General features: G+C 40.4%; 1 protein-coding gene across 8 annotated transcripts in view; it reads left to right on the top strand.

Moving 5' to 3' along the window:
• Positions 1 to 21,743, top strand: part of ca10a (carbonic anhydrase Xa) — a 361,550-nt gene that overhangs the window by 40,594 nt on the left and 299,213 nt on the right. For 7 of the 8 annotated variants that reach the window (XR_005896960.2, XR_005896959.2, XM_055504323.1 and 4 more), the window contains exon 2: positions 2,173 to 2,247. The exons of the other annotated variant lie outside the window; for it this stretch is intronic. Coding sequence is in view for 5 of the 7 variants with exons in the window: in XM_055504323.1 (XP_055360298.1) it covers positions 2,173 to 2,247 (75 nt within the window). In the remaining 2 variants the exon portion in view is untranslated. The remainder of the gene's footprint in view (positions 1 to 2,172; positions 2,248 to 21,743) is intronic. 8 annotated transcript variants of the gene reach the window in all.

Genomic DNA, 21,743 nt, shown 5'->3' with positions numbered 1-21,743 from the left:
AACCAGAGGTATAAAAGTGACAAATAAAGGTAGAAAATCGAATCTAGTCATACTTGACTAGTTGTTGGGTCTAAAAGTAGCCACAACACTTTTCATATGCTGAGAGACGAAGACAACAAAGCACAACAAGCTACAACTTTGTTTTACTTGCAAGGGAAGCCCGTCTGAGATTTTAGCATTGTAAGCGCTTCACCCAGGAACTGCAAACTCAGACTCCGGCAATCTCCCCTTGATGCAAGCTTTTTATTAGAAAATGGGACACGCCTTGAAGTTGCATGATCTGGGCGTATGGTATTTTTACAATGAAAACATGAAGATCATACTAAGAACAAGAAAATTCCATTTAAGGATAAAACACTTGATTGATTTGCATAAGCATAAGTATAGGCTTATATCATTATGAATTGTTTAAACCCAAGACTGCTGACCTTTTTGTAGCCTTTCCAGCTTACTCAAAATAAGTCAGCAGGCCCAAACCACTTCCTGTTTCTGTGTGTGTTTGCAGGGTGCAGCTTCAGCAAAGTATAATATGTTCCTGTTTCTGACAGGATTAAAACATTGAACACATATATCCTTCATAATGACAATAAGTAACAAATGATAAATCAACCTTGAGAGTGACTTAATAGCATAATGGCTAAATCAAAAATCAGTCAGTAAATCATATTTACTCTAACACTAGTTAAAAACAGAAATATGACAAAGCCAGCCAGTCTAAGCTTCTAATGATATTGAGAAACTTTTATTCAACAAAACACTGCTTTTTACAAGAAATTTGAAGGTGCAAACATGAAGAGTCTAATGCAAAAGTTGCAAGGCTCACTCATTTTCACACCAGTTTCTATTGGGGTGCATTACCCATAATGCAAATTTGAATATAATGCTGAATGCTGTAATATTGAGTTTGCTACTTAAGGAAAGGTTATCCATTTTAAAGAATAGCTAAAATTGGTAAATACAAATACAGTATAGCAGAACTGATTTATTTAAGAAAAAATAAAACTGAACAGGCATCAGAAAATGTAACATTGGTAAGATCAAACACCACCATAGTCTCATAAGACAATGTGAAAATGCAATTATCACAAGTTGCAGCTTACAAAAGTGGACTTGCAAAAACATCAAAACATCAAAACAAAAAAAAAAAATCATTCGAAGGGTCACTCGTTTTCACACAAATTTCTATTAGGGTGTCACAATTGTTTACAATTTATTAACCATTATGCATTGTGATTTAATTTGAATACAATACTGAATGCTTTAATGTAATGCATAATCATATAGTGACAACTAAACAAAAAGCTGAATGTTGCAACACTTTGAAAGCTACAGCTCTGATGTAAATGTTGTAAAAAAGCTTTCAGCATTCACTGTATTGATAATAATTCATTTAATTTATAAAGTACATTATATTTGTGGGCAAATCTCAAAGTGCTAAGAGAAACAGTTCATCGTTTTGGGAAAGAAGTTGACAAACAGGGTTCATTTTCGTCTCAGAAAGGTCATCTAGAGTTTTCACCCCTTTTCAGTGTGTGGCAGAGGAGATTGGCCTCTGAGAAAATAGCTTGCTCTGGACCACATCCAGTGGGTCCACCCCTTTGAAATTGAACCTGCTGTCCAGTGTTACTGCAGTAAGGCTGTTTGAAGTGGATAGCAGAGGGAGGAGTGTTGTTCAGCCACCTCCACTTTCATTAAAAACAAGCAAGCAGGGCAATCTCTAGACTGTTGATTAAGCTCTCTGTTGCACATTTGCTGTACGTTGAAGTGAAAGTTGAAGTGTAAAAAGTAATATCCCAAAGGCTCCGTAGGTAATTCTTGGTCACAACTCTCTCTGTACTGAGACTTTTACTTAGTCACCTCAATTATGCTGTACCACCCAGATCTAATCTGAGGCCTTTTTCACATCTCAAACAAAATGACAGAATGCATTTTGATTTTAGTGTACAGGGACTTATTGCATGTATGAGTTTGTGTATGTGTTTAACTGACTGGGAAGCCAAAGTGCAATTGGAATGTCATTTATACTAGAGAAATTTAGCTAATGGATTAGAAAAACGTTCCAGCTTTTTAGTTGGAAAGAACATAAACATTATTGTTTAGTTTTCTTAATTTCTTGTTGTACCTTGACTACAAGTTATATCTAATGTCGTGTTTCTTCTGCTCACCTTACAGCACAGCCAAATCTGCCAAAAATTCATGAAGGATGGTGGGCGTACAAGGAGGTGGTGCAGGGTAGCTTTGTTCCAGGTGAGCCTCAGTACAGTTTACACTTTGTACACAAGTATTCTTTGGGAATCTTTCATGCATCACTTTAACTGCAGTTTTGCTTGATCCTCAAGTTGGCATTTATTACATATTTAACATGCTACCTTGCCACTGGCAATAGAATCAAAAGGAGATTTTGTTGTCGTTCCTTTATTGCTCATACTGTTTGCCCTTTGTTATATGGCAGATCATCACTCACATATTCTTCTTGGATCTAATTATTTGATCTAATTATTTATATTATATTTTGTTAAGCTGAGGACATACTATTAATAAAGCCTGCAGGTGTGCATACTGGTGTGTGACCATGAGATCATGCAGAGCCTTAAAAGTACCAAAAAACGTACAATAACAACATCAGAGGGCACTTTTTTGTGAAAAAAGAAAAAAACACCAAGAAGATCCTTTATTAAAAATATGGCGGTAAGCAGAAAAATATGGATTAATATAAAAGATAAGAGGAAGCAAAAAGCCGCCATTGGAGTTTAAGGTTCAATTTATGTGGTGTGTCGTCCATAGACTGAAGTAGAACTTTTGGTGCACTTTCTAATGATACATTATACATTTATCAAAATCCAGGGATTTCCAGTTGTCATATGTCGAGCTACATGGGTGTTTAGACATCTAAGATTATAGAATAGAATAGAAGAAGAAAACTTGTATTTGTCCCACAATGGGAAAATTGCCATGTTGCAACCTTGGTACAGTTTAGAGAGCTGAATGAGACACAAAATATTAGTACCAATAAGATTTTTTTGAACCATGTGACGCAATATGTTTTCTTCTTCTTTACAAAGACAAAAAAGAAAGGTAAATGTAAAGTATTGCAACAAAGTAAAAAAAAATCAAAGAATGTTCAGACTTTACCAAATCACAATTAGTTATACAGTACACATACTGACTTACAGAATTTTCCTTCTTATGAAACAAAGGAGTTGACATTTACTTGATATGTATTTGATGGACAGAGGGTATGGTTCTGGAGAACATAATATATCAGAGTTAAGTACTCTGCTTTTGTGTCCATTGAGTAAAACATGTTTTGTAAAACAAATACAGTACAACCCCAAAATGGATAAAGTAAATTAGTGCCTGTTTGTCTTTCCCTGTGGCACCAGCCCCTCGGCAGTTTGCTGTTCTGTTTATATCTCAGCTACTATGTCTCCTCTAGCGGCACTCTGCTTGCTTTACTAACCACTATACAACAGCAGGAGCAGTTAAACACTGGCAAGGAGCCTCCAGTGTCTGTACAGAAAATTTCCAGCCGTACTAAGCTTTTTCTTTTAATTGATTCAATTACTGCAACATGTGTGCAGTGATCAGAACAAGGGGTCCCAGGGTGCTACCAACGCAGGAAAAGAGAAAAGCGTTGGGCTCAAGGTGGCCACCTCGGAAAGGGGAAAGAGAAGAGAACAAAACGAGACTGGGGCCATGGCTTTTTTTATCTTCAACATTTTGTCCCGTCTGGAACATTGTAGCATCCAATAGAATTTGAGGCATGTAGTTTACACCTGGATGTGAAGACTCACAACGAGGGGCTGAGAAAGATTCAGAATCCTAATTGCTGCAACACAAAAACCTAAAAATTTACATTGCAAATTAAGCTGACAAATAATACAATAGATCATATTGGTCATAGTCTGAACTGATGGTGTAGTGGCTAGCACTGTTGCCTCACAGTATAATGCTGTTTCATATTCTTCTAATAAGAATGACGACATCAGTGGACATCAAGAGACATTTTGGTGATGTACTTTGTTGGGGATATGCAAGGAGCACAACAAATGGAATTATGACTCCCGAGTGGAGATGCCAATTACAGTATGTTTATAATTTAGATTCACAAATTTTGGTTACAGTCTCAATTGTATTTAAATCATTAGTTGAAGGATGAACTCCATTCCATAGCCAATTAAATTTACCAGTGCTGCAAAACCATATAAAATATACACTTATATACAAAACTAAAGTTAATGCCAATATCAACAATACCTTGAATAAGTCAGCAAATCATAACTTGATATTGGTGTGTTCGTCTGAAGGTATGCATGTGCGTGCTACCTGAGATAAAAGGGTGTGTGTATGTGTGTGGAAGCTACATGTGCCGGTGAGCTCTTAGAATGGAGCGCGCGTCTGGCGCAATCCCCTAAGAGTTCTACTCTGCTCAGATTTAAAAGAATCCCTCCATTTTACTGGGACACAAAAACGTACATAACCTGCACTTGCTTGTAGGGTGTATTGAGCCGTCTTACAGTAGCTTGGCATCAGAGGGGTTTATAAAGACACAGGCTAGCCTACAACTTAAAGAGAAGTAACAGAAATAAACAACCAATCAACTACAAACACTAAACTAAACACAAAAACATAATTAAACATAGATAATATTTACACAATTAACAAAGTAACAACTAAAGAACTACAATCAAACAAATCCCCAACATAAGTCTAAAATTAAATCATAAATGGCAGATTCCCCCTCCTAGGCATGCACAGTTGGCCTCCTCCACTTCCTGATTATGGTATTTAAACCCTGCTTAGATGGCGCCCACTCTTTTTTTTAATCAGGGGGAGGACTCACCAGAACACAAAGAAAGGTAAAACTTAGTGATGGGTAGATGAGGCATCATGAAGCGTTTTGACACATTGCAAAACTGTATTGATACTGTGCCGATACAGTGTCACTGAATACTGACACCTGCTGGACCTTAAAAATCCCTACAGGCAACCAAGTGATTGACTGATTTGGTGACTTAATATATACAATAATATAATTTAAGTCATTTTATATAGTGTTATTTCATATCCATTTAAATTTAAAACTGATATTTTTAGATACAGTCGATGAAGTCAACATGTATTATAACGTGAAAATCTAAGTGAACATGTGAATGAGGATGCCTTTTTCTTTTTTTACAAATTAAAAAAAAGTTTTTCCAATGTTTTAAAGTTTAGTCTGTTACGCTTTTTTGATACAACTCCTCCAGCTGTAGAAAGCCCCGTTCACGTGACACATAGGAGGCTGGAGTGTAGAGAAACTGTAAGGACAGCCGGAAGAGGTTTGGATAGATTGTCTTTTGGTTGACCCAGTATTTAATAGGATCCTGGGACCTGGCGATATTGCCCTCAGCCGGGTATCAGCCGGGGGATCATAGAGGTGCTTGGCTATAAGAGCAACCATGGGAGTCATGAGAAAAAATACCCACCATGGAAACAAAGGCTGGAGGCAAAAATCAAGGCAGCTCGGAGGGAAGTGAGCCAAATGACAGAGGCCCAGAGAGGTGCAATGAAAAGACCGATGCCCAAGAGGTACAGCCAAATGCCCATACCTGAAGCACTCGAAACTGCCAAGCAAAGGCTACAAGCCTTGGCCAGCCGCCTAAAGAGATACACCAGAGATAATGAAGCCAGACGAATAAACCGGCTGTTCGCAACACAACCTGTGAAAGTGTACTCTCAATGGCAGGGTAATAACAGCGGAGCAGACCCACCAAGGCTGGAAACTGAACAGTACTGGAAAGGTATATGGGAAAGGGAGGCGTCACACAACAACGATGCACAGTGGCTGGTGGATCTGAGGGAAGACCACAGCAACCACCCTGAACAGAGCCCAGTGACTATCACAGTGGCAGACATCCAACAAAGAGTCTCAGGTATGAAAAACTGGACAGCACCCGGCCCTGACATGATCCACGCCTACTGGCTAAAGAAGCTCACTGCAATCCACGAGCGCCTGGCAGCACAAATGAACCAGCTGCTAAGGAATGGGACTCACCCTGAATGGCTAACCGAAGGGCGAACGATCCTGATAATGAAGGATCCCTCAAAGGGTACAGGCCCATCCAACTACCGGCCAATAACCTGTCTCTCCACTACATGGAAGCTCATGTCAGGGCATCGCAGCTAAGATAAGTGGGCACATGAGTCAATACATGAGCGAAGCACAGAAGGGCATTGGTAAGGATACCAGAGGAGCCAAACACCAACTCCTGGTAGACAGAACAGTCGCCCAAGACTGCAGAGTGTGACACACCAACCTGTGCACAGCCTGGCTCGACTACAAGAAAGCCTATGACTCAATGCCACACACACGGATCACTGAATGCTTGGAGCTGTACAACATCAACAGAACTCTAAGGGCCTTCATTGCAAACTCAATGAGGTTGTGGAGAACCACCCTTGAAGCCAATGGGAAGCCACTTGCCCAAGTATCTATCAAATGTGGCATATACCAAGGAGATGCACTGTCCCCACTGCTGTTCTGCATAGGTCTGAACCCCCTCAGCCAAATAATAAACAAGACTGGCTATGGATACCGACTCCGGAACGGGGCCACCATAAGTCACCTCCTCTACATGGATGACATCAAGCTGTACGCCAAGAGTGAGCGAGACATCGACTCGCTGATCCACACCACCAGGATCTACAGCTCGGACATGGGGATGTCATTCGGGCTCGAGAAATGTGGGAGGATGGTGACAAAGAGAGGCAAGGTAATCCACACAGAAGGGGTCTCACTCCCAGAAGGAACAATAGCGGACATTGAGGACAATTACAAGTACCTTGGAATACCACAGGCAAACGGCAACCTTGAACAGGCAACAAGGAATGCTGCAACAGCCAAATACCTCCAACGAGTAAGGCAAGTCCTAAGAAGCCAGCTCAATGGCAAGAACAAATCCCAGGCAATAAACAGCTAAGCCCTGGCAGTGATCAGATACCCTGCGGGAATAATAAGGTGGCCAAAGGAAGAGATACAGACCACAGATGTTAAGACACGAAAGCGCCTCACCATGCATGGAGGGTTCCACCCCAAATCCAGCACCCTGAGACTGTACGCTAGCCACAAGGAAGGAGGCCGAGGACTACTGAGCGTGAGAGCCACTATCCAGGATGAAACATCCAAGATCCATAAGTACATCAAGGATAAGGCCCCGACAGATGACATGCTGAGTGAATGTCTCAGGCAGTGGAGAACAGAGGATGAGATGCTGGAAGAGGGACCATCATGGGAGGACAAGCCCTTACATGGGATGTACCACCGGAACATAACTGAAGTGGCTGATCTCAAAGACTGTACGCTAGCCGCAAGGAAGGAGGCCGAGGACTAGTGAGCGTGAGAGCCACTATCCAGGATGAAACATCCAAGATCCATAAGTACATCAAGGATAAGGCCCCGACAGATGACATGCTGAGTGAATGTCTCAGGCAGTGGAGAACAGAGGATGAGATGCTGGAAGAGGGACCATCATGGGAGGACAAGCCCTTACATGGGATGTACCACCGGAACATAACTGAAGTGGCTGATCTCAAAAAATCCTACCAATGGCTTGAAAGGGCTGGGCTGAAGGACAGCACAGAGGCACTCATCCTGGCTGCAGAGGAGCAGGCCCTGAGCACCAGAGCCATAGAGGCCCAGATCTACCACACCGGACAAGACCCAAGGTGTAGACTGTGCAAAGAGGCCCCTGAGACGGTCCAGCACATAACTGCAGGGTGTAAGATGCTGGCAGGAAAAGCATACATGGAACGCCATAACCAAGTGGCTGGCATAGTATACAGGAACATCTGCGCGGAGCATGCACTGGAAACCCCAAGGTCAAAGTGGGAAACACCTCCCAAGGTGGTAGAGAACGAGCGAGCCAAGATCCTGTGGGACTTCCAGATCCAGACTGACAGAATGGTAATGGCGAACCAACCATTGTGGTGGTGGATAAAAAGCAGAGGAAAGCCGTAGTGGTGGATGTGGCAATACCAAGCGATGGCAACATCAGGAAAAAGGAACTTGGAAAGTGGATGAGACCACCCGCGGAGGGTGAGAATAGAGTGTGTATATATATATATATATATATATATATATATATATATATATATATATATATATATATATATATATATATATATATATATATTCTTCTTTATTATTGGTTTTATTTTGGTTTTATTTAGTCCATCCTAAACATGTGGGATGTCGCTGTGTTGGTGGATAGGTAGAGTTTGTGCGGAGGGGGAGGATGTAACCACTTGCTGAAACCAAACAAATCAATTAAGCAAACAATAGGCACAAAATGAATAAGTAGGAACGTACCTTAGGCTGACATATTCATAACTAAATAACTTTTGTACTGTGATTTACCTGTGAAATTGATATTAATACTAATAATAGTGTTAAGTTATGTGCACATAAAAACATACATATACATGTATCATATACATACACATGCATTATTATACATAATCTCATAATACTTAACAATAGCCAACATCACAACTACCCCCGGACACAGAGCAGCCAGGTCTTCATTCCCAGGTCTGCCCAGACTTGGGCAATCGTCTTGAAGTTGGCCTCTAGGGTTGTTTTCCACTTTCCCATTGAGTTCTGGATGAAGGTTGTAAGAGTCCTGTTCATCTTGTATAGTTCCAAGCATTTCATGATCCATGTATAAGGCAGTGAGATGAGTCTTGCATACTCACTTGAATATATAGGTTGCAGAAAAACAACTATCCTGTCCTGATTGTGGTTTTATGTCTGGTTTCCATTCGACTTGCCTAATTTTTGTGTGTCTACGGTTTTCAGTTGGTTCACGCACATGCACATCCCCCTGTAGCACTGGCGCCTCACAGCAAGAAGGGCCCAGGTGCCTTTCTGTGTGGAGTTTGCATGTTCTCCCCGGGTTTTCTCTGGGTTCTCCGGCTTCCTCCCACAGTCCAAAAACATTTTACATTAGGTTGATTGGTCACTCTGAATTGCCAGTAGGTGTGAGTGTGTGTGTGAATGGTTTTCTGTCTGTGTGTTAATAAGCGGTAGAAAATGGACGGATGGGTTTGTTTCCAGTTGCCTGCTTTTTGCACTCGTTTTCAGTTAAGCAGCTGTGTGTTTTGTGAATATATACTCTACCTCAGTTATCAGCACTTTGGTTGGTTCACTTCATAGTGTTTGTCTCCCTATTGATATTCCCTGTGTCCGTTGACTGCATTGTTCTGTTTAATGCCGTTCACTGATCCTCTGACCTGGCCTGTTGGTTCCCTCTGTCTACTGTGGTATTAGGATTGTATTTTCTCCCTGTTGGCTGGTTGCAGACACAGTACAATAGTTAGTTTTCTGCCATTGTGGGTGTGTGAGATCATTGAGGTAGAGAGGAATTTCAATATTTGCATGACATATCCAGCGGTATCTCATCGTCTGCCAATCATGCAGATGATCTCTGCCATTGTTTACTGTCAGTCTGTCCGCTCACTGTCGCCTTCTGTGCAGCTGCTGTTAGGAATTGTTTCCTTGGTCATGGTCATTCCCATTTAGTCTGTTGGTATATTCCTGTGTGCTGTTCAGTGACGTGTGGTAAGGTTAATGGCTGGTGAGGCACTGACTCCTACTACCAATCTGCCCCAGGAGCTCCTGACCACTGCCATCATCCAGTCTGTCCTCTGCACCTTCATCATTGTGTGGTTTTGTTCAGCCACCAACCAGGACAGGCACAGACTGCAGCAGGTGGTCCAGGTGAATTACCCATATGAATTTGAACAAATAGACTCAGAAGTCTCTGAGTTGTAATAATGCAGCTTCTGGCTATAGAAGGACTATTAAGTACACTCAAAATCTTCGTTGCCTGTAAATGAAATAGCCCATTGTCACAGATCCAGTTTTCGTGCTCATTTCATTTTATTTTGGTACTTCCTGTTTTGTTTCCTATCTCCCTTAGTTCTTGTTTTACTTATCTGGTCACGTAATTCATCAGCTGCAGCCTATCTGTAATCAGCCCAGTATTTAAGTCTTTGTTCACTTCACGTTCCCTGCCAGATCTGTGCACGTTACCTGTAGTCAGCGGTCCTGCATTGCATTCCATTAAGTCCTTGTTTTGACTATTATAGCGGATTCAAATTATTAAGAGTTTGCTGCAGCATGCTTCAATTGCTCTGTCATACCATGTTGTCCTAGTATTTAAGGTCCACCCTCTAATCATGTTGTTCGGGAGAGTTTTATGGTCAGTTTTTTTGCTTTCTCACCCGTAAAGCTGGTGCGCAAGAGTAGACCCAGTGCCACGCAAACATTGTTTACACCCGGGAACAGCTGGTCTGATCTGCCAGTCTGAGCAGTGAGTTCGGCAGCAAAATACTTGACTCCGCCAGAAACGTCAAGCTTCCCCGAAAAAAAGGCACAAAATGAGGGGATGCAGAGGAGGCAAAAAGTTTGTGGAGGGAATAAAGACAGAAAAAAATGCGCTGGGCAAAGAGAAGGTGAGAAGATTCAAGCCGCGTCTCCCTTCGCTTATTATGGGCAACGTGAGGTCACTGGTTAATAAAATGGACGAATTGACAGCTCTGACAAGAGAGGAGAAAACCTTTGCAGTTTGATGTGTTTCACGAAGACCTAGCTGCATAACGGTATCCCAGAATCCAGCGATAACATTGACGGGTTCAGCGCCGTGTGCTTTGACAGAGACAGAGTGGGGGAGGGGGAGAGGAGGGGGGGTGGCCGTTTTTATTAACAATAAGTGGAGCCATGTGACGGTAAAAGAGCAGATCCGCAGCCCTGACATTGAACTGCTGACCGTGAGCCTCAGTCCATATTATTTACCCAGAGTGTTTCCACATGTTATCCTCATCGCTGTTGCAGTCAAGACATCCTGACACTTTCTTTATGATCTCTGGTGACTTTAATCACACCAGCCTTGACAAGTCACTCCCTACAATTACAATTACTGTAAGTTTGTGAGCTGTCCCACCAGAGGTGAGAACACGCTGGATCACAATTTGATTCATCTGCTGCCGCAATACACACCTCAGGTTCAAAGGCAGCCTGCCATCATTAAAACTGTTAAAAGGTAGCCAGATGAGTACCGCGTTGCTCAGCAGAGCTGCTTTGAGGACACTGACTGGGAGGCTCTCTGTGAACCTCATGGGGAGGACATTGATGGACTGACAGACTGCATCACAGATTTTATTAATTTCTGTGTGGACACCCATGTACCTGATGAAACTTTTCGCTGCTTTCCTAACAACAAACCATGGGTCACTTGTGACATCAAAGCCAACCTGAATGAAAACAAAAAAGCATTCAGGTCAGGGGACATGGAGGCAGCTAGGATTGTCCAAAGAGAGCTATCAGTCAGAATCAAGGAGAGAAAGGAGGCTTACAGGAGGAAACTGGAACACCGACTCCAGTACAACAACACCAGCGAAGTGTGGAGGGGGCATGAGGACCATCACCGGCTACAAGTCCGGCAGCCAGGTGAACGAGGGGTCTGTGGACAGGGCCAACAAACTTAATAACTTCTTTAACAGATTCCAGGTTGGGCCTCTAAACCCCTGCTGCCCATGATAGCCCCCCTTCACATCACCCACAGGGCTCATCCACCTCACACACAATCAAAGAGGATCAGGTGCAAAAGGAGCTGAACAAGCTTCATCAAACACATGCTGCAGGACCTGATGGAATCCGCCCAACGGTGCTGAAAGTCTGTGATTCCCAGCTTTGTGGTGTCCTCCAACACATCTTCAATCTGAGTCTGCAGCTGGAGAGAAAAAGTCATGCATTGTGCCAATAAATAAGACGCCACGTCCCAGAGTCCTTAACAACTACAGACCCGTGGCTCTGACCTCTTACAGATGGAGCGGCAAATTTTCGTTGCCTCGTTGCTGCAGGATTTCACACTGATCTTGTCATGACATTAGCATGACCTAGGTATCATTCCACCAAGCCCCCCTACACCAGTCATGACCCCCCACTGTGATATACTTAATGCGTGGCTGCCTTGTTAACGCCCCCTAAACTTTTTTTAAGAAATGACCTGCAATTGCACATTCATGCACCAGGTAGAGCAGTGATGTGTAATCCAGGCCCACAGGAAGATTGGAAGTGCATGAAGTTTGTGTACTATATATATATATATATATATATATATATATATATATATATATATATGAGAGAGAGAGAGAGAGAGAGAGAGAACAGAAATTAGCGTCTTAAATGTAAAGTAGCTTATAACTGAACTTAAAGTTATTTATGTCTAAGCAAGTAGAAAATTACAGCTGTTATGAATACAATGCCCTTTAGTCAAACATTCAGTCAACATCCACATGGATATTTTATTTGTTTTAATTATACTGTATTGTATGTATTACTGTATTGTAATGTTTAGCCCTAAATTTACTGGCATTTTTTGACAACTGACAAAGACCAAAAGCTGCCTCAGTCTGAGGGAAGTTTCATATTATCCTCCAGTTTGGCTTCACTTTACACTTGCAAAGAACTGGCTCGTTACGTGAACAAAAGACACAAAAGTGAGTAGGTGTGATAAACCCTCCCCCAAGAAGTACACCAGACTGAAAGAGTTGACATGACTCAACTTCCACACAACTTCACCTGAGCCATGAAAACCAGATATATTTGTAAACTGCTTAAAAAGAAAATTCTTCATGGATCCATAACTTTAAAGGTTCCACTCAAATCAAGGCTCTGTTAACATAATGCTGTATGAAGGAATTTAGTTACTGTCCATACAGTAGGTCTCCCTCAGAGGACCAACAGCCTAGTGGTTAAGGCACAGGAGCTTCCAGCTAGAGACTCCTGGTGTAAACGTGCCTCCGGTGTCTTTTGTTTACCACACAAATTCAAGTGACACAAAATGCAGAGATCTGCATACATATGTGTTATGAGTTATGCCAGCTGATATTCTTTCAGTTCTGTGTCATTTCAGTCACCTTTTACTGCCAAATGTCATCACAATCGGCTGATTGTGACTGCTCAATAATTTTCAAGTTAACTTACAGACTTTTCTTAAAGCAGAAACATTACCAAAAGTGCAGGAACCTTCAGTCTGAGTAAAGTTAGGCACTATCCTCTATTTACAATAGGCTTCACTTCACACCTGTAAAGAACTGGCTCATCAGTTAAACAAAGGACTGTGAGAAGGTGTGAAGACCATGTCCCCCATGAAGGACATATAATGTAGAAGCTCCTTGAGAAACATTTCTGATCTAAAAGAATGTAGTGACCCAACTTTCAGACAACTTGGTTTAGAAAATGGTCAAATGAACTGGACGTTTATCAAATCTGTAAATAAAACTTGTTAAAAAGAAAGTGTTAAGTCTATGGCTTTAGGATATAAAAGTTTCTTATTTTAAACCACCAACTAACAAAAACAGTTTAGTTAAAAACTGTGGGTAAGAAGTTGTGTGCTTTAACCACTAGGCTCTTATAAGTGATGGATGGATGAAGTAGTTCACAAATGTATCTGGTTACATCAGGTGACAGCACTGCAGGACTCTGGTGCTTTGGGGAGAAGGGGGTGGTGTGAAACCAGTCTAACTGGTGCTGTGGATGGTCGTTCTGTCTGAAAAGAGGGTCTCTATTGTTATGTTCATCTAAGCTTGATTAGAACATTGAAATGTTCTTTTTTTAATTTAAAACAGCTCCTGAAGCAGGCAGACTGACACACACTACATTCAAGTGAATAAGAATAATATATCGAATGAGAATTTAATAATTTCATTTGTGAAGTCCAACTCAACCTAATACAGCCAGTAACTGATAAACCTCCAGAAGGTAGTTTGGCAGCTGTGGCAGTGTGAGCTTATCTATGATTAAAAAAAGTTGGTACAACATTCAATTCTGAAATGAAGTCAACTTTTCAAGTTTTCTCAACTTTTTAGTTGACTGTTTAGACAGACTATTGTCTGTCTGTTTGTCTGTCTGCCCTAGCAAACAGTGTAGAACTGACATTATCAGATCTATGTCCTGTTCTCAGAACTGTGCCTATACTTGCTGTTTGACCCTAACTCTACGGGTCAGATACTAAAGCTCCACCTTTTGGTTTACCCTGGAATTGCGTCTTTGGTGCTAAAATGGGGGTGGCTTCATTAACATTTTTAACACCTTCCCCAGACAGACCAAGGAGGGGGGCTGCTGACAGTCGGCTGATGAGGGTGTGATAAGTGTGTGATCAGCGTCAGAAAGGTGACTGACAGTCGACTGAAATCCCCATCTAGGAGTGGATGAGGGCATCATACTGTACATCTGCTCCATCGCACCTACAAGCACCTGGACAAGCCTGGCAGAACTCAGTGTCTGGCACCGTGGTCTGCAGCACAGGTGCTCCACAGGGGACACTCCTGTCTCCCTTCCTCTTCACCCTGTACACCTCTGACTTCAGGTACAACTCAGAGTCCTGTCATCTCCAGAAGTTCTCTGATGACTCTGATATAGTAGGATGTATCCAGGGTGGTGATGTCACAGAGTATCAGGGAGTGGTGGACAGTTTTGTGAACTGGTGTGGACAAAACCACCTCCAACTGAGCATCAGTAAAACTATGGAGCTGGTGATAGACTTTAGGAAATCTGGGAGTGCTGTCACCCCTCTCACTATTAAAAATGAAGAGGTGGATGTGGTGACCGAGTGCAAATACCTGGGAGTGTACTTGGACAATAATCTGGAATGGAAAAAAACTCCTCAGCTGTGTACAAGAAGGCTTAGAACAGGATGTACTTCCTGAGGAGGCTCAGCAGCACCATGCTGAGGATGTTCGGAGTCTGTGGTGGCCAGTGTAATGTTTAACGCTGTGGTCTAATGGGGCAGCAGCAAGAATGTAGCAGACAGTAACAGACTGGACAAACTGATCAGGAGGGCTGGTTCTGTTCTGGGGGTGGAGCTGGACCCCCTGTATGCTGTAGCTGAGAGGAGGATGCTGTCTATCCTAGACAACACCTCCACCCCCTATGCAGTGTGCTGGCTAGACAGAGGAGCACCTTCAGCCACAGGCTCATCAGTATTACGTTCTCCTTCCTACCTGTGGCCATTAGTCTGTACAAGTCCTTCTCTTTCTTGTAGCAGATTCAAATTAATGGTTTGATATTAATGCAGAAACATTAATATTCCTCAAAATTGGGGCACCAGGTTTATTTTAAAGCTGAAACCACGCTTGTATCAATCTAGTCAACGCCAGATAGTTATGAACAACAATAACAACTTTTTTGTGATAAAACCAAATCATGAATTCTTGTCACAGTTCAGTGAACTCTGCTTAAATCTAAAGAACAATGCACACAATATCATATTCCTTTTAACGTTTTATTAATCTAATAATACTGGATATAGGAATAAAATATGAAAATACTCAAATAAACAGAACAGGAAATGAGCAAACAATCAGCACGAGATCATCAGCAATGGATGAACAGAGAACAGAGTGTTGGTGAATGAAGGTGTGTGTGTGTGTGTTGAAAGCTTTGTATGACAGATAAATTTAATGGCAATTGATGAACATATGTGAACACAATCACAAAAAACACAGCAATCAGCAATGAATGAAGCAATGAGTGAACCGACAAGTAATGGTCAAGAGCTAAGTGTGAGATGGCTTTGATCAAGCGTATCAGAGTATCTCTGTCTAACTTATAAGATCGTAAGGATAACTAATATATTTGAAATATTCAACTTTAGCACTTTGAGAAACACCAGAATTCTCAGAGGATTAGAGATGTTTATCTTGCCTTAGGTTAGAGCTGTAGACCGCTGTGCAGCGTCTCCTGTTACCGGCTTGGTTGAGCAAGGCGTGCCCTCTGTGATCCAGGTACCACAGCCTCTGGGCCAGGAATCGTCGCCTGCAGTGATGATGTCAGCAAAGTTACAGTCGGCCAGCCAGATAGAATTTTCCAAGGTGTTTCAAAACGTCAGCGCTATTTAAACTAGCCCAAAAAGGAAAACGGGCTGGGATCGAATTTAATTAGTTCAATCAAAAATAGGAAGTCAACTAAGGACTGTTTGTGATAGTTTTAGGGAGTTTCTTGAGATTACTTTCTAAAGTAACAAAATTCACTGCTTGTTTGTATTTCTAAGTTTATCGTAAGTTTTCAAAAGAGAAGTAATGCTACGCAAAAAAAAGGGAAAGCTGTCATGACGCTCTAGGTAGCGGACCCACATGCAACAGCGGAGACAAGACTGGGTGGGAAATTCACTTTACTGGTTCTCGTGGTCAGGCAGGCAAGGGTTGGTACACAAAGACGGCGGTTACAGTACAGGCAGGGATTAGACAGTCGGTGGTCAAGAGACAGGCTGGGGTCAAACTTACGACAGGACAGGATCAAAGGCAAGGCAAGAGGCAAGGTCAGGAGAAGCAGGGTCATTCACAGATCAGGATACAAGATATAACGCTGGACTGCTGGCTAGTACACACAGACAATCTGGCAACTGGGCAGGGCTAGAGCTGGTGCTTAAATGCAGAGTGATGATGACTAGATGGGTAGCAGGTGAGTTGATTAGAACCGGAAGTCAAGCTGGCTGAAACTAACAATGACTGAGACAGGAAGTGGCAAGAACATAAAACCGGAAATAACATAAAACAGTGATGTAATGACTGAGTCCATGACAAAAAACAAGTTTGAATAAAGAGGGAAATCCAAAATCAATTAGGGTGTCACTGGTTTACAGTAAATACTCCAGGGGCAGTGGTCACTTCAAAAGGGAGGGGGAAGGATCCATCTAGTGATGGAGAGTTCCACCTCATCAGCTCAGGTATCAGACTTTCATTTGGTTTGATTCTAAATTTGGGATAACTAAGCTTTTCTCTTTTAATCAAGCTCAAAGTTCTATCACACCATAACACAATGTAACGATCACTTTGGCACTCAAATAAACACAGAAGTCACCCAGTCAAGTGCATTTATATATAAAGAAATAAATAAAATAGCGTTAAAAAACAATATATGGGACCTATTTCTAGACCCATAATGCTATATTCATATTAGCATTCACTCTAACCTAAAAGCTGAAAGCTATGTAACAATCTGGGACAATAATCCATAGGTAGGAAAGAGCAGGCATCACTAACTAGAGATGGCCGTCTGAGCCCCCATTTATTGGCATAAATACAATCTCAGGAGACTCTCCGCTACATGGTGTTGGGTCTCAAGTAGCCATAACACTTTTCACATGCAAAGAGACAAGAACAACAAAGCACAACAAGCCAACAACTTTGTTTTACTTGCACAGAGGGAGCCTACCTGAGGTCTTTAAAAGTCTTACTCAGGAACTGCCAACTCCGGCGATCTCCCCTTGGTGCAGGCTTTTTATTAAAATGTGACACGCCTTGAAGTTGCATGATATAGGCGTATGGTATAGGTACAATGAATACATGAAAATCATACTTCAAGAAATTTTTTTCTGCTATGTTTGCGTATGTTGCATGTTCGTTACTTTGTTGCATTGTGTTTCAGTCATCGACTTTGTCAGTTCTCCACTAGTCACCCTTTTGTTTGTTGGTATGTAGTTTTTACTCCTTTCCTGCTTACTAGTTTGTTTGTACTGTTAGTTCCATTGAAGTTACTACAGTTGTAGCACTGATCACCTTTTTTACTGCAGTACAGTTGCGTCGCCACTGCGCAACGGGTGCGTCCCCTACTAAGGATTTTTAATCATGCAGCAAGCTGAAATCAGGGTGCTAGTCTCGTTTTAACCACCAGGTGGAAAAATGTTTCGAAGCCTCCAATGCAATACAGCGTAACTGAGGTCTGGCTTTCTATCTGTATCTTTACAGATAAATATCCGCTGTGTGCTGATTATTAAGCATAAAAAACAAGGTCATGTATATTGTATCATTAAATGTAGAGTCGTTTATTTTTAATATTTAGTGGGAGAGCTGAACAGCTCTCACACTATTGTTATCTTCGGTCTTTATTAGTGGGAGAGCTGAACAGCTCTCACACTATTGTTATCTTCGGTCTTTATTATCACAGTGAATGCTGCAAAGCATTCACTGTATTGTTTTTCTAAGCTTTATTATTATTATTATTATTATTTTTCTTCCCCCCGTTTTTCTGCATCTAACTAGTCCCGCATACTTTCAGCTACAGAAACGATTCCAATATCAAAATGTTCAGCTTTTTAAGGAGAAGTGTGCTATTGCTTTTCTCATTCATATGTTTCATATTTTTCAAGTTATTAAGCTTTTTCTAACTTTTTTTTCCCATTGAAATGAATGGGAACAACTTTTCAAATTCTCTTCAGCTTTGTCTACTTTCAGCTTTAACTACTTTCGCATACTTTAGGCTACAGACACCATTTAAACTACAAAATAATCTTCAACTATTCAACTATTAATCTTCCAGAAATCGTTAAAATATCTTTAATAGTTTCTGATTTATAGCAGTTTAAATATTGGGTGGTTTTTGGTCAATTTTCATCTTTTCCATTAGTGTGTATTGGGTTATTTAGAGTGCGTGATGTCACAGCCAGAGTGCGAGGGGACGTTTTTTTAAGATAGAACTTCTGTCTTTAACTCGTCACTACAGCCACAATTTTCACTCTATCAATGTAATTATTTCAGTAAATCGTAGTCATACTTGTCTTCTTTCTAATGATGTGTCTGGCTTTACTCTCAGACCTATACTTTAGTCGCTATCAACCTCAAAGCGCAGAGAGATCCCGAAATTCTCCCATAGACTCTAATGATAATTTTCGGCAGACGTCTGGGGAGAAAAACAAGAGGAGAAGTATTTTGAAATTGCGACTGCGGCTACAAACATTTGTCCTCAAACATAAAATTCACACCATTTGCTCATTGAAGACTTGGGACTCGTAAAATGAAATAATTTTTGTGATATCTATTATGGTTTAGCTGGAACAAGCCTGTTTATACAGGGTGAAACTCTGCTTTTACAGAGCAGAGTGAGCCTGATTTTCCCGCCTTTCATCTCCATGGCGACGGCGCAGCTGCAGATTTCACTGACAGGTCAAACTCCTGATTCTCAGTGTAGACAGCAGTTCCATGCTTATTACTGGTTACTCATCTACACTATTGGATTGTGTAGTAATTAAGCACACACTTCCTCTAAATCCTTTCAAAATAAAAGCACCAAGCCAAATATTTAGCTTTAATAGCAATATTTCTGCTTTTAGATGGGTAATTATGACTATTTAAAGATAGATTAACAGTTTAGTAATTACCCACACATGCTTCCTCTACATCCTTTCAAAATAAAAGCACCAATGCCAATTATTAGCTTTAACTGCACCATTTTTGCCTTTGAATGGTTAATTATGATTATTTAAAGACTAATTGACAGTTATGCTATTACCCCCACACGTTTCCTCTAAATCCTTTCAAAATAAAAGCACCAATTACAATTTATTACCTTTAATGGCAAGATTGATTAGAACATTTCTGGTTCTGAATACTTACCAATCGTTAATGAGACACTTTAGAGTTCAGCAAATAACCACTCACACTTATTAGGGTGATTTTATTCTGAAAGGGCTTAACCTAAATTTTTTCCTTTAATAGGGCAATTCTTGCTATTGAATGACATATTATGACTGTCTAATGACTATTTTATAGTTTAGTAATTACTCACACACGACCTCTAAATCCTTTCAAAATAAAAGCACCAATCCAGATTTTTAGCTTTAATAGCACTATTTGTGCTTTTGAATGGGTAATCATGACTGGTTAGTGTGACTGTTTTACAGTTTAGCTATTAAGCACGTACAGCCCCTCTACATCCTTTCAAAATAAAAGCCCCAATCCTGATCTTTAGCTAAAGATAACAATAGTTCTGCTTTCAACAGGTGTATTATGACTAGTTATTTAGACTAATATACTGTTTAGCAAATACCTGCACAGGCATTTTCCATATTCCATACAATCTTAATGTTTAGAAATTGCCTGCACAGGTGTCCTCGATATCCTTTCAAAATAAAAGTACCAATCCAAATTTTTAGTTTTAATAGCATAAACTCTGTTTCTGAATGGGTAATTGTGACAAGTAATGAGAATATTTTAAAGTTTAGCTATAAACACATACATCTCTAAATCATTTTAAAATAAAAGCATTAAACCAATTTTTTTGCTTTGATAGAATAAATTCTGCTTTTGAATGGTCAATTGTAAATCAGCAATAAGTCTATACCAGTTATTACTGGTTTATTATTACTAGTTAATGAAACAATTTAACAATTACTCACACAAGCTTCCTGTAAGTCATTTCAAAATAAGAATACTAAACTTTTAGTGCAACTAACTAAGCTCTAAACCTTTTTAATTTATGCTTTTGACTGCTTTTTTGTTATTTAGGACAACTTAATGAGCACTTTTCCCAGTTTACCAATTTAGGACACACACTTCCTCAAATTACTTTCAAAATAAAAGCACCAATCTAATTATTTAGCCTAAATATCACATTTGTGAATTTGACTAGTTAATTATAACCAGTTAATGAAACTATTCTACTGTTCAGCAATTATCTGCACACACTTCCTTCAAAGCTTTAACTTTTATCAGTTTAAATCCAAATACTTGTTCTGAAGCAAATTTAAGCCGTATTAAATATTTCCAAAACGTTAAGCTACTCATTAAGCTCTTGAAATCAAAACTATTTAATTACAATATTTAGCCATTTTGATACATTTGGCTATAATTCAACAAATTATTAATTGATTTTCAGCAGTTTGTTAATTTCAGCAAATCTTTTTTGTGTTTCCTCCATATGAAATTGAACTACTTCAGCTTCTTCTGCAAATATTCAGCACTGTTTAATCAATTCCTATTTCTCCTTAGATACATTCAACTATGCTTTACATGATTGAGCTATTTCATCTGTTTTAAATGTTTCAGTTACTTTCAGCAACTCTTCAGGAATATTTTCAGCTTGGAAGCATTCACTGTGCATTTTCTTATGGAAATGCTTTTTCTAGTTATTATTATTATTATTCTTCTACTTATTCCGCCCTTTTTTTGATTGCTATCTACTTTTTAACGCTTCATCGTAGAATCGTCGTTCAACTTTCTAAACGTGTGTCATCTTTAGGAGATGTGGGCTATTACTTTTTATGTTTTCAGCTTTTCAACTTTTAACGTTATTCAACTTTTTTCATCGTTTTTTTATAATGGTTGTCTATGGGAATCATCGTTCAACTTTTTGTCAACTTCCCTCTTTTCATCAGCTTCTGTCATCGTCATACTTTGGCGTAGAAACGTCATTTCAACTTCAAAAGCGTCCATCAACGTTCAACTTTCTCCTTGGAAATCAGCGTTGTCGTATCTTCTATACTTTTCGACTTGTGAGCGTTTAAATATCGTGTGGCTTTTGTTAAATTTTCAGCTTTTCCATTAGTGTGTATTGGCTCTGCTAGAGTGCGTGATGTCACAGCTACAGTGAGAAGGTGCGCTTTTTTAAGACAGAACTTCTGTCTTTAACTTGTCACTACAGCCACAATTTTTACTCTATCAACGTAATTACTTCACTAAATCGTAGTCATACTTGTCTTCTTTCTAATGATGTGTCTGGATATACCCTCAGACCTATACTTTAGTCGCTATCAACCTCAAAGCGCAGAGACATCCTGAAATTCTCCCATAGACTCTAATGATAATTTTTCGCAGACGTCTGGGGAGAAAAACAGAGGAGACATATTTTGAAATTGCCACTGTGGCTACAAGCTTTTGTCCTTAAACATAAAATTCACACCATTTGCTCATTGAAGCCTTGG

This window comes from Betta splendens, chromosome 19 (assembly GCF_900634795.4).
Source record: "Betta splendens chromosome 19, fBetSpl5.4, whole genome shotgun sequence".
NCBI lineage: Eukaryota > Metazoa > Chordata > Actinopteri > Anabantiformes > Osphronemidae > Betta > Betta splendens.
The sequence above is the reverse complement of the archived record's forward strand: the minus strand, read 5'-3'. Positions and strand labels throughout refer to the sequence as shown.